The 10,894-nt window shown below is 48.6% G+C and overlaps 1 protein-coding gene across 1 annotated transcript; it reads left to right on the top strand.

Moving 5' to 3' along the window:
- Positions 1 to 2,979: 2,979 nt before the first annotated feature.
- Positions 2,980 to 9,949, top strand: MS4A1 (membrane-spanning 4-domains, subfamily A, member 1). The gene is made up of 6 exons (XM_004682745.1): positions 2,980 to 3,138; positions 3,556 to 3,675; positions 4,657 to 4,713; positions 7,830 to 8,066; positions 8,748 to 8,849; positions 9,731 to 9,949. The coding sequence occupies exons 1-6, from the start codon at positions 2,980 to 2,982 to the stop codon at positions 9,947 to 9,949; spliced, it is 894 nt and encodes a 297-aa protein (XP_004682802.1).
- Positions 9,950 to 10,894: the final 945 nt, after the last annotated feature.

Genomic DNA, 10,894 nt, shown 5'->3' with positions numbered 1-10,894 from the left:
GACCTCTCCTGGCCCGCCCGCTGCTCCCCTCAGCAGTGGACTTCGTCAGTCTGCCTGTTCTGCTCCCCACTCTGTCTCTGGTGAATCCTCTCACCACCCCCGCATCTCTGGCTTGTGCCCCAGTTCTGTATGCACAAATAAGCCCTAAAAAAATACATAAAATAAAACAGGGCAAAGCTTAGAAATAGGTGTCTAGTTTTATGTATGTAGAGTGAAATTTTTCATTACCCAGTCAGTCTATAATGCTCTGGCATAAAAAAAAAAAATACATGAACCATTTGAAAAGATTATCTCCATGAAAAATAAAGTAGCATAGAGAAATAGGGAGGCACATGTATCTACTTCTTTACAGTAATACTTGTTGAGGGTTTTGTAGAACTATAACTGCCATTGAGACATTTTAGCAGAGAAAACATCTCCCCCACCACCCGCCCCAAGCCTTGGTTATTTTTAGCTCACACCACTGCAGATAGAGCCCAAGTAGAACTTGCTTACGTTAGAGGTTGAGCTCACCAATAGCGAAGACTGAGAACACAGCCGTAAGCAGCTGACTAACGCAGAGAAACTAAAGCGGTCAGCCAGCTCCCATGTCTGCTGACTGCCGGGCTTTGACCCACTGGAGCTAATCCCCTGGCAAGGAGGGTGGTGACTCCAGACTCACTCCATCCTTGTCAGGGGGACATTAGCCTCTCTGAAGCCCCATTTTCACATCCACAGACCCTCCCCCCCCCCACCCCCGGAGAGATTGGAAGTAAATGCCAGACTCCCCTGGGGACAGCACATGCTCGGCTCTCAGCTGTCCCTGTGAGGTCCCGGTGGCCAGAGGTGCAAGCCCCATGCTCAAACCCCCGGGACAGCGGGCTCTGGTTTGGTCTGTCATGCGGGATGGGGTCTTGGACAAGCAAGCCCATCCCAGGGTTGCAATTTCTTTGTCAAATGAACAGCACAGATTCTGAGAGCCCCTCAGTGGACTTGATTAATGTGCAACTTCTTTGATCTTCTGGAGTGTGTCGGCACCAAGCAGGTCCCGAAGACACACAACATCTGACCATGTAGATGGTGTGAGCTCCATCAGAGGCCTCCTCTTCCCTTCAGCCCATAGTCCAAACTGATATTCTGTCAATTATAGTCAGCCAAACAGCACATTATCTGAAGGAGAAGGGGAGCTGACAAGTGACAGGCTAGAGGCCTCATCCCCACTGGGAGCAGAACAGTCTCTCCACAGAGTCTGCACAGAGATGCCCAAGGCCTCACTTTATTTTTTTAAAGATTTATTCACTTATGCATACAAGAACAAAGGTCCAGGCCAGAGGCGTAGGATGGGAAGAGGTGAAAAGACTCACCAGAGACAGAGTGGGGAGCAGAACAGGAGATATATTGAAATACACTGCTGAGGGGAGCAGCGGGGAGACAGGAGAGGTCTGCTGTGTCCTGTGGGTCACTCCCTGGGGGGATCAAACTTGCGCTGCAGTGGCTTCATGGTGCTGAGACTTAACAACTGCACCACAGAGAGGCCCCGAGACCTCATTTTAAGTCTCTGTCATGTCACTTTGGACAAGCTCCATGGCTTCTCTGTGCCCTTGTTAGGATCCACCCCTTACCTGACGCATGAGACGCAAATGCAAAGCCAGATATGAGCGCTCTTTGTAACTAATGGGTGAGTACGAGCTGGGGGCCTGAGGCTCCATCCGAGGCTGGTCCCGTAGCATCCCAGAAGCCCAGCTCTGTGTGACTTCAGTGAGCTGGACAGTCCCAGGGCCCTGCCTGACTGACAGTCAAAGAAAACAAGACCAAAGAGAGATTCCCAGGGCCCCGGAAAGCCCCGGCAGAAGTTGAGGAAGGCATTGTTATAAACAGATAACAGGAAGCACAAGTTGGAAAGAGAGGAAGGGTCTTGAGATGTGTAAGCTGGAAATGACCTTGGTCGTCACTGTCAAGTTCAGCAATGAATATCGTGAATCCTAAAGCCAAATAGCTCTGGCTACTGTTTCTCCATATTAGCATTTTCACTGATGCTGATTTATTTCTCACACTGTGTCTTCAAGAGGGGTATTGATCTCATTTTCTAGATGAAATAATAGAAATGAATGCTCATACAAGTCATAATAACACTAGGAATCAGAATAACAAATAGGCAGTACGTAGTCAGAGTTTGGGGCTTTACCGACTTTTATTTCTTCAATAACAATCACCTAGTGGCTAAAGGCAGGCCTGTTTAGAAACCGGACAGGAGAAAACAAGGTGTCTGCTTTGATGGAAGGATAGGGAATGGGCAGAGACGGACAATAAAGAAGTCAGTCAGCAGAGTCAAAATTCTCCCTAGTTGTGAGTGCTCAATGGCATGATTCAAATCGTGGGGTGCTGGAGAGAAAAAGGAGGTACAGCAGAAGGTGGGCTCAGGGGATGCTTCTCTGTGCAGCTGAGTCCCACCTGCCGGAGACACAGCCCCCCGGTCCCTTCAGGGCCACAGCAGTCCCCGGAGACCAGCTTCATCAGGAGCCTCGCTTTGCCCTCAGGAAGAACTTGCAGACTGGAGAATCGAAAAGAGACTTCCTGGCGCGTCATAGCAAGTAGAGTATCGGGAAGGTCACAGAGCTCGAGGCGGAGGGAGAACAGGGCTCAGCCTGTCCGGATTCCAAGCCAGTCCCCACTCTAACCTGTCAGTGGCCCAAAGCAGACAAGCAAGGGCCGAGGACAGGACGCGCCATGCAGAAAGCGCTCTCCAACATCAAAGCAAAGCGGCCAGGAGTGAGGACGAACAGGCAGGGACTTGGGGGGCCCAGGGGGGCCCGCTGGCCTCCTCTGCTGGCTTGTTTTATCTATAGAGATCACCACGCTCGTCCGTCTGTCTGTCTGCCTGCCTGTCTCCCGTGGAGAGGTGAGGAGGAAAGGGTCCAGGTGCCCAGTGCAAGACTGCGGAAAACCCCATCCTCATTCACCTCTTTTTATTGTTTTACTTTTAGGGGGCTCTAGAGTGTAATGACAACACCCAGGAATTCCATGAGCGTGGCTTTCCCGGCAGAGCCTGCCAGAGGCCCTATTTCTGTGCATCCCTCCCAAAAGCTAGTTCCCAGGAAGATGTCTCCCATCGTGGGCCCCACACAGAGCTTCTTCTTGAGGGAAGCTAAGGCTTTGGGGGTAAGTCTGCTGCCCTGGTTCCTACCCTAGGGATTCCCGGGCCCTCAGTGGAGATGTTTGGGCCAGGTACAGAATCCAGTCCACCTCGACGTTTCTAGATCCCACCTGCAGTGTTCTTTACCTCTGACACAGCAGGCCGAACGGGTGTACAGATCCATGGTCTCGGTGCCCTGGTGCCCCCTTTTGAGTCTGGGTCCCCCCCCACGCAGGGTTCACCCTTCCCAGTTTGTCCCCAGGCTCCAGGGCACGGATGCCTTTGATGTCAGGAGTTGGGGTGGATCTGAACAACACACGGGTCTCGCATCTTCCCTGCTGCCTTTCAGTTCACCCAGCCCAGGTCAGGAGCCGGGTCTCAGGTCTTCGGTTTGCTTTCTGACTGGAGTCAGTTGACCCCCCCACCTCCTCTTCCCTCCCCAGGCCGTGCAGATCATGAATGGACTTTTCCATCTGGCCCTGGGCAGCCTGCTGCTGGTGCACATGGAGGTGTACACCCCCATCTGCATGGCCCTCTGGTACCCGATCTGGGGAGGCATTATGGTGAGTGGGGAATGTTGTGGCCAACAGTTGCACAATGTGCCACAGGAATAGGCCAGATTATTTCTGAATGGAGGAATGTGTGTGGGAGGAAGCAGGTTACCCCCTTCAGGTGACTTAGGAAAAAGAGCTTGACCAAACTCTGAGTCCTGGGGCTCAGAGCCAGTGGCCTTGCCTGGTGTGGATTCGGAGGAGGATGCCCCACGAGAAGCTACTTGGGGAAAGATCAGCCAAACCAGTGTCGAGTCTTGGGGAGAGGGAGCCCTGGAATCTGGACTGTAGGAACAGGGGGTTTCAGAACGCAAAGGGCGGCAGGGTCATCCCACTGGCCTCCACCTGAGCTTCCTCCCTACACGCCGGCTTAGTTGTTATTGCCCTGGTGAACTTAGTCCTGCCCCCGAGTATGCTCCTGGGCCCCTCAGCAGAGCTGTCCTTATGGCGATTTTGGGTGCACAGACCCAAACCCCGCGGGTAGTGAATTCGCCTGGCCACTGCAATTGCGTCTAGCGTCTGGGAGCGACGCTGTTTTGTCAACGGAACAGGGAAAGACCCTGGTCACGCCCTATAGCGGCCGGCATCTCACCGAGCGCCGGGACGTTCAGGCCCAGAGTTTCCTTCCACTCCAACTCACCCTTCAGTGGTCAAAACCTTGAAATCTGCACGCCAAAGGGCCATTCCACAGGTTTACAAAAAGAATACTGAGAAAGGAAACCTCTGTATTCATCGCACACATATTCACTGATGCAGAAGTGTGAGCTCTGCCTCTGGTCTTCTGCCAGCTCACCCCCTGGATGAGCCAAAGACCTGGGTCTGGTGAACCAAGAAGCAGGACTTGAGTGAATCTGATCAGGGTGTTGGGTAGTTTAGTGGAAGTGGCTGCAGGGGTGGGTCGTGGTTCTACAAGCCCTTCTCAGTGTTAGACGTGATCTCCCTCTCCCTTTTCCTTCCTCCCCCGCCTTCCCACTCCCCATCTCTGTTTTATAGTATATCATTTCTGGATCGCTCCTGGTAGCTGCAGAGAAAAGTTCCAAAATGAGTCTGGTAAGTAATCCTATGTCCTTTTCCACCTGGCAGAGAAATAGCTATTTTCTCAGTTGAAAACAAGGACTCTTAAAGGCTCCTGGCATCCTGGTGGCACAGAATATCTCTCAGCCCCAAAAGGCCAAAGATCTTCTGCAATGCTGTTGTGGTTTTAGTTCTTAAAAAGTAAAGTTGGAGGGCCCTCCCTGGTGGCGCAGCGGGTTAAAGCGCAGCACTAAGAAGCTAAAGCCACTTCAGCATGAGTTGGATCCTTGCCCAGGAGGTGATCTACATGGTGCAGTAGTCCTTTCCTGACCCGCCCGCTGCTCCCCTCAGCAGTGGACTTCATCAGTCTGCCTGTTCTGCTCCCCGCTCTGTCTCTGGTGAAGCCTCTCACCGCCCCTGAGCCTCTGGCCTGTACCCCAGCTCTGTATGCGTAAATAAATAAATCTTAAAAAAAAAACTGCCCCGTTGAAATGCACCCCTTTAGAGAGACAGGAGGTGCATCCATCCAGCTATTCAGAGTTCTTAAGAGAAACAGCCAATGGGATGCATCTGTGTATCTGTTGCTGAGTCCCTCCAGTAAGTTTTTAAATTCAATTTTTCTATTCTTCAGTCCCCAAATTTCTATTTTTTCATGGTATCTATTTCTTGATATTGTTTTGCTGATTTTTATTTTAGTTATCTGTGTTTTCTTTAAATTCACTGAGCATCTTCATGATGATTTTTAATTCCTCAGTAAATCAGTTCTGGAGATTTAACTGGTTGATTAAAATGTATCATGACTGGAGTCCTCTCTGGTGGTGCAGCGGGTTACAGCCCAGCACTGCAAAAGCTGCAGCCGCTTCAGCGCAGCTTCAATCCCTGGCTGGGAGGTGACCCACACGGCGCGGCAGACCTCTCCTATCTCCCCGCTGCCCCACTCAGCAGTGTACCTCATCCATCCGCCTGTTCTACTCCCCACTCTGTCTCTGGTGAATCCTCTCACCACCCTGCACGTCTGGCCTGTACCCCAGCTCTGTATGCAGAAATAAATAAATCTTAAAAAAAATTAAAAAGTGAAGTTGGAAAGGAGACCTACATCAGACATGTCCCTAGAAACAGGGCAGAAGAGAGGCAGGTGGAGAGCCTGCTATGGTCTCGTGGGTGCTGGATGCTGGGTGACACTAGCAGATCTTCAAAAGCTTTGCCCTTTCTTCAGAGCTCCACCCCACCATCGAGAAAAGCTGCCCCACGAGTGATTAACTCAAGTTCTGGCTGACCTTGAGCTGTAACCTTGAGCCAGTCTGTTCACCTCTAAATTGCCACCTATGCAGTGGAGAGAATATTTCTCACCACCCTGTGACACTGTCATGAGTATGAAATGGAGTAATGTCCATGCAGGGGCCTCAGAGCATGTCAGAGCCACGGGATGGCCCAGCTCCTGTCGCCCCTAGGGACAAATTTTTTTTTAAGATTTATTTATTTATTCATACAGAACTGGGGTACGGTCCAGAGGTGCAGGGGCAGTGAGAAGATTCACTAGAGACAGAGTGGGGAGCAGAGCAGGCAGATTGACTGAAATACACGACTGAGGGGAGCAGCGGGCGGGTCAGGAGAGGTCTGCTGAGCCATGTGGGGCACCCCCAGGCTTGAGGATCAGACTCACAGTGAAGTGGCTGCAGATTGCTTGCAGTGCTGCCTTTTACCCACTGCACCACCAGGGAGGGCCCCCTAGGGACAGTTTTACACCCGGGAATAGCTCCCAATTCCGGTGGGTCCAGTTCCAGATTTCCTCCCCCAGCATCTTTATTCCTACTAAGTTATTCCCAGCCAAAGCCACTTCCAAAGTGAGTGAGGGACGGAGTGGATTGAGGGGGATCCTCTCAGGTGATCTGAAACTCACTTTTGAAGGGAAAAACTTGATGGAGATCAAGTTGCTTTCTTTTCTAACTATAGCCAGCCCAATGACTCACCCTGTCCAGGTCACACAGCCAGGAATGAAATAGGTGTGTCTTAAAGTGATCATTAACCCACACCGTTGCTGCCTTCTATCACCCCAGACAGGTCGGACATTCACAGTTGCCTCGGCATCCACAGACGTCAGCCCCCACTTGTATTTTTTTAATAATATAAGCGTTTATTTTTGCATCACTTTGTGCCTTTTTCCATCACAGTCGGCACCCCCGTGGGCTTCCCAGCACCAAGTCACCCTTGTGCCATCACCATAGTCCAGTGCACACCCCCCCCCCATTTTTGATCCCATTCCCCACTCCACCCCCGTAAAATGTCTCTGGGATATAGTTGTTCATTATTATTATTATTTCCCACTTGCATTTTGAAAGGAGGTTGAGGGGGGCTGGTTGCAGCTGGAGAGATGATGATGACTAGAGAGGAGATGCTATTTTATTTGTCCTCTGGAGGGTAGAGATCTGGTGAGTTCTGTTTGCTGTTCTCTCCCATCTCACTGCGGTAAGAACACACGCTCTTCCCTCCACCTTCTCATATAAACAGCTGGAACCTGCCCACCCTTTACTTGCACTTACTCAGCAAGTATTTATTGCATGCCTACTAGGCTGTGGCAGGAAAAAGAAAAAAGGATACAGGATGAAAGGTCACTGAGAATTTTTCTCTGACAAATGAGTTGGATGATGATCGCATAAAATAAGACGGAGGAAACAGATGAAAGAGACAGGACTGAGAGCTAAAAGTTGTTATTTTTATAGAGACAAAGAGGTTAAAAACCTCCAAGAGAAGAACTTCAGTGAGCCTTCGGTGTGGTACCTTTCTTTTCTTTTCTTTTCTTTTTATTATAGGTTTTGTTTTTTTTAAGATTTATTTATTTCTTCATGTGGAACTGGGGTACAGGCCAGAGATGCAGAGGGTGAGAGGCGTCACCAGAGACAAAGAGGGGAGCAGAGCAGACAGATCGACGAAGTACACTGCTGAGGGGAGCAGCGGGCGGGTCAGGTGGGAATTGAACTCATGCAGAAGTGGCTTAAGCTTCTTAGTGCTGTGTTTTAACCCGCTGCGACACCAGGGAAGGCTCGGTGCGGTACCTTTCTGAGTCAGCGGAGAGGGACCTAGAGTTTTTTCCCAGCTTAGGTTCTCCAAGTGGAAACCAAACCCAGCTCATGAATCTTCGTGTCTTATTTCAGATCAAAGGAAAAATGATGATGAACTCCCTCAGCCTCTTTGCTGCCATTTCTGGAATAATTCTTTTGATCATGGATATATTTAATATTACCATTTCCCATTTTTTTAAAATGGAGAGTCTGCATCTTATTAAAGTTTCCACTCCATATCTTAACATCTACAACTGTCAACAAGCTGACCCTGCCGAGGAAAACTCCCTGTCCACACAACACTGTTATAGCATGAGATCTGTGTTCTTGGTAAGTGTGAGAGGAGATTTCTTTGCAAGGAGGAAGTCTGACCTTTTTATTATGAGCATCGACTCTGGATCCAGGCTTTCTGCTTTTATGGCCTATGTGGCTTTAGAGCAAACATTTTAACCTCCCCCTGCCTCAATTTCTTCAACTATAAAATGGGGAAGATGACAGCATCTCCTTGTAGGGCTATTCTGAGGAATTAGTGAATTGTTCTATGCAAAGCACTTAGGACAGCAGCTGAGACATGGTAAGTGCTATGTACGTGTTTACTTTAACACAAATCAACAATAGTGTCATCAGTAGCACTGGTATTGATTGCTATTGATTGAGACAAACGTGGAAGAACTACTTAGCTTGTGATGGACATCGTCTGCTCCAAGGACTCTTCAGGGTAGGGTTAGAAAAATGTCTGTCTCGAGTGTGGAAGTACAAGCTAATGTGGAACTCAGTGATAATTCTTTCTACATAGAATTGATTCCTGGGCTAATTATGACACCATACTCTCCATCAGCCACAGGCATTAGCTCCATGCCAATGTTGTGCTAAGGGTTAGGGCTATAAACAGCGGTAGCTCTCACAGTCACCCGTCTTTTCTGCATTTGATGTGATGAACAGTCACTCCTGACACCAGCCATGTTCTTTCATCCCTTACTACATCCTCACCCTCCTTCTTCTGTCATACAGAGCATCTTCGCCGTCATGCTGGTCTTCGTCTTCCTCCAGAAGCTCGTGACCGCCGGCACCGTTGAGACCGAGTGGAAGAAAATGTGCTCCAGACCCAAAGCTGTAAGTGGGGGCCCCGCTGCCCACAACTTCCCGCTAGGAAAGTCCCATCTGCCAAGGTTCCAGAGAATGTGATCTGATGAGACTTGGAGAGTGGCAGCTCCATGAAATGGTCTTGCTGTGTTTTGGGGAAGCAGAAACTACAGATAATGAGGGGAAGTGTCCTGAAACTGGAAATCAGTCTAAAGGTTAAACCTGGATATAGTTCTGTCCCTGCGTGCCTCTCCTGAGTTCTGTCTCAGTTTCACGATTCTATGCTTAGTGTGGATCTGTATGCTTAGTATGGCTTAGGATTTGGATTCTGCGCTTAGATTTCGGGATGGCTGAAGGGTGAAGGCTGATTCGATACATTAGTCCTCCCATCATTCCTCAGTGCTCCTGCTTTCCCCAGCCCACCTTACCATGGAATCCCTCTTCTGAAACTGTGGGGGTTCAAAGAGCCCCCGCAGCTGGGAGATCTGACCCTCTGGGTGTCAGAACTATTACCCAGTGCTTCGCACCAAGAATGTTGGATTTAGAATAGAATTTTCAAATCGCCATTCACTCCTTCATTTTGCAGATGAAGGAAATAGGGGTAAAGACTGCAGGTTACTACCTCAAGCTTATCTCCAATAAAGGCAAATCAGAACCAGAATTTCAATTTCCCTATGAATAGAATGTTCTTTCCTGGATACTATGTGGTCACTCCAGGCAAAGTGATAAATGTCCCCGGTCTTGAGGATGAATTGTGGAAGTGATTTGAAAAGGATTTGCACACCTAGGAGGTATGCGGGAACTATCACAAACAGTTTAAAAATAGGAAGAATTTGATAAATATTTACAGAGATTGTTGAGAAACATGTCAATGGTGAAGGTCAAAAAAAGTGTTTGATTTTGTGTTCTAGAATGTGATTCTCCTGTCAGCTGAAGACAAAAAAGAACAGGTAGTTGAAATGAAAGAAGAAATGGTTGAGCTGACTGAAGTATCTTCCCAGCCTCCGAATGAAGAAGAGATTGAGATTATGCCAATCCAAGAAGAAGAAGAAGAAGAAACAGAAATAAACTTCCCAGAACCTCCCCAAGATGAGGCGCCCTTGCCAATAGAAACTGAAAGTACCCCTTGAAACTCTACTTTCTTCCCCCTTTTGAAGCATTAGCGTTCATAGCTTCCAAGAGATAGGCTCACCCCGTTTCTTGAGGCACTCTGCGTGTATCCTCCCCACCCCTCTCTGACTTTCATGAAGAAAGCACAGCCCCCCGCTGCCAATGTACCCATCATGGGCACAGTGTCCCGCAGAAAAGGGAAGCTAGAGGGGCTTCTTCGGGCCATTGAATTCTCTCTGGCCTTTTCCTTGCATAAAAGTGTAGTAGCAGCAGTAACTGGTTTTCCCCCTCACCAGTGTGTTCTTTGTGCTCCTGATAAAAGAGATAAATGTCTAACCTGTTCCCTAAACTGTCTCCCATTCCTGCCATATGTGTACCCTTACTGGAGTTCCTTATGCACCCTGGCTTTAAGAAAAGTGAAAGGTAATAATAATGAGATGCAGTTAGCAACGGATTACAAACATCTTACTCTGAGGCTGACACAGCAGCACGTTCTCAGAGCCTACCCACCCCATCAAATGATGTCATACAAGTTAGACCAATCTAACTTGTGTTGAAATAAGAAACCTTAAAAATTTGTGTTGAAAAAAGAATAAAATAAAATTTGTGTTGAAAAAAGAAACCTGTCACTTACCAAAAATAGAGTGGCCAACCTTTCTTAATTCTGTCCTGGGCCTCCTCAGTGGCTTCAAATTATACCCAGGAAGCTCCTGAACTTGCAACATATCAGAGACTAAAGAGAGTGTCCTGTCTTGGAAGCTGAAATAGGACCAATATCTCACAGGGACAGGAAGCGGGAAAGCAAAAGTCGCGAAGAAATCCTTAAAAATGCAAATTGAACAGAAGCCACTGGGTTCAGCTATTAGGGCAAACAATTTTAGAACTGTATGATGGAAATAAAGCAATCCAATTCACTGAAAAGTGGAAGTGGCAGGACCACATTGAAGCTGAGAGAGAAAACTGCT

The sequence above is a fragment of the Condylura cristata genome, unplaced genomic scaffold (assembly GCF_000260355.1).
Source record: "Condylura cristata isolate star-nosed mole 26May11 unplaced genomic scaffold, ConCri1.0 scaffold00015, whole genome shotgun sequence".
Taxonomy (NCBI): domain Eukaryota; kingdom Metazoa; phylum Chordata; class Mammalia; order Eulipotyphla; family Talpidae; genus Condylura; species Condylura cristata.
This window is presented reverse-complemented; position numbering and strand designations above follow the sequence as displayed.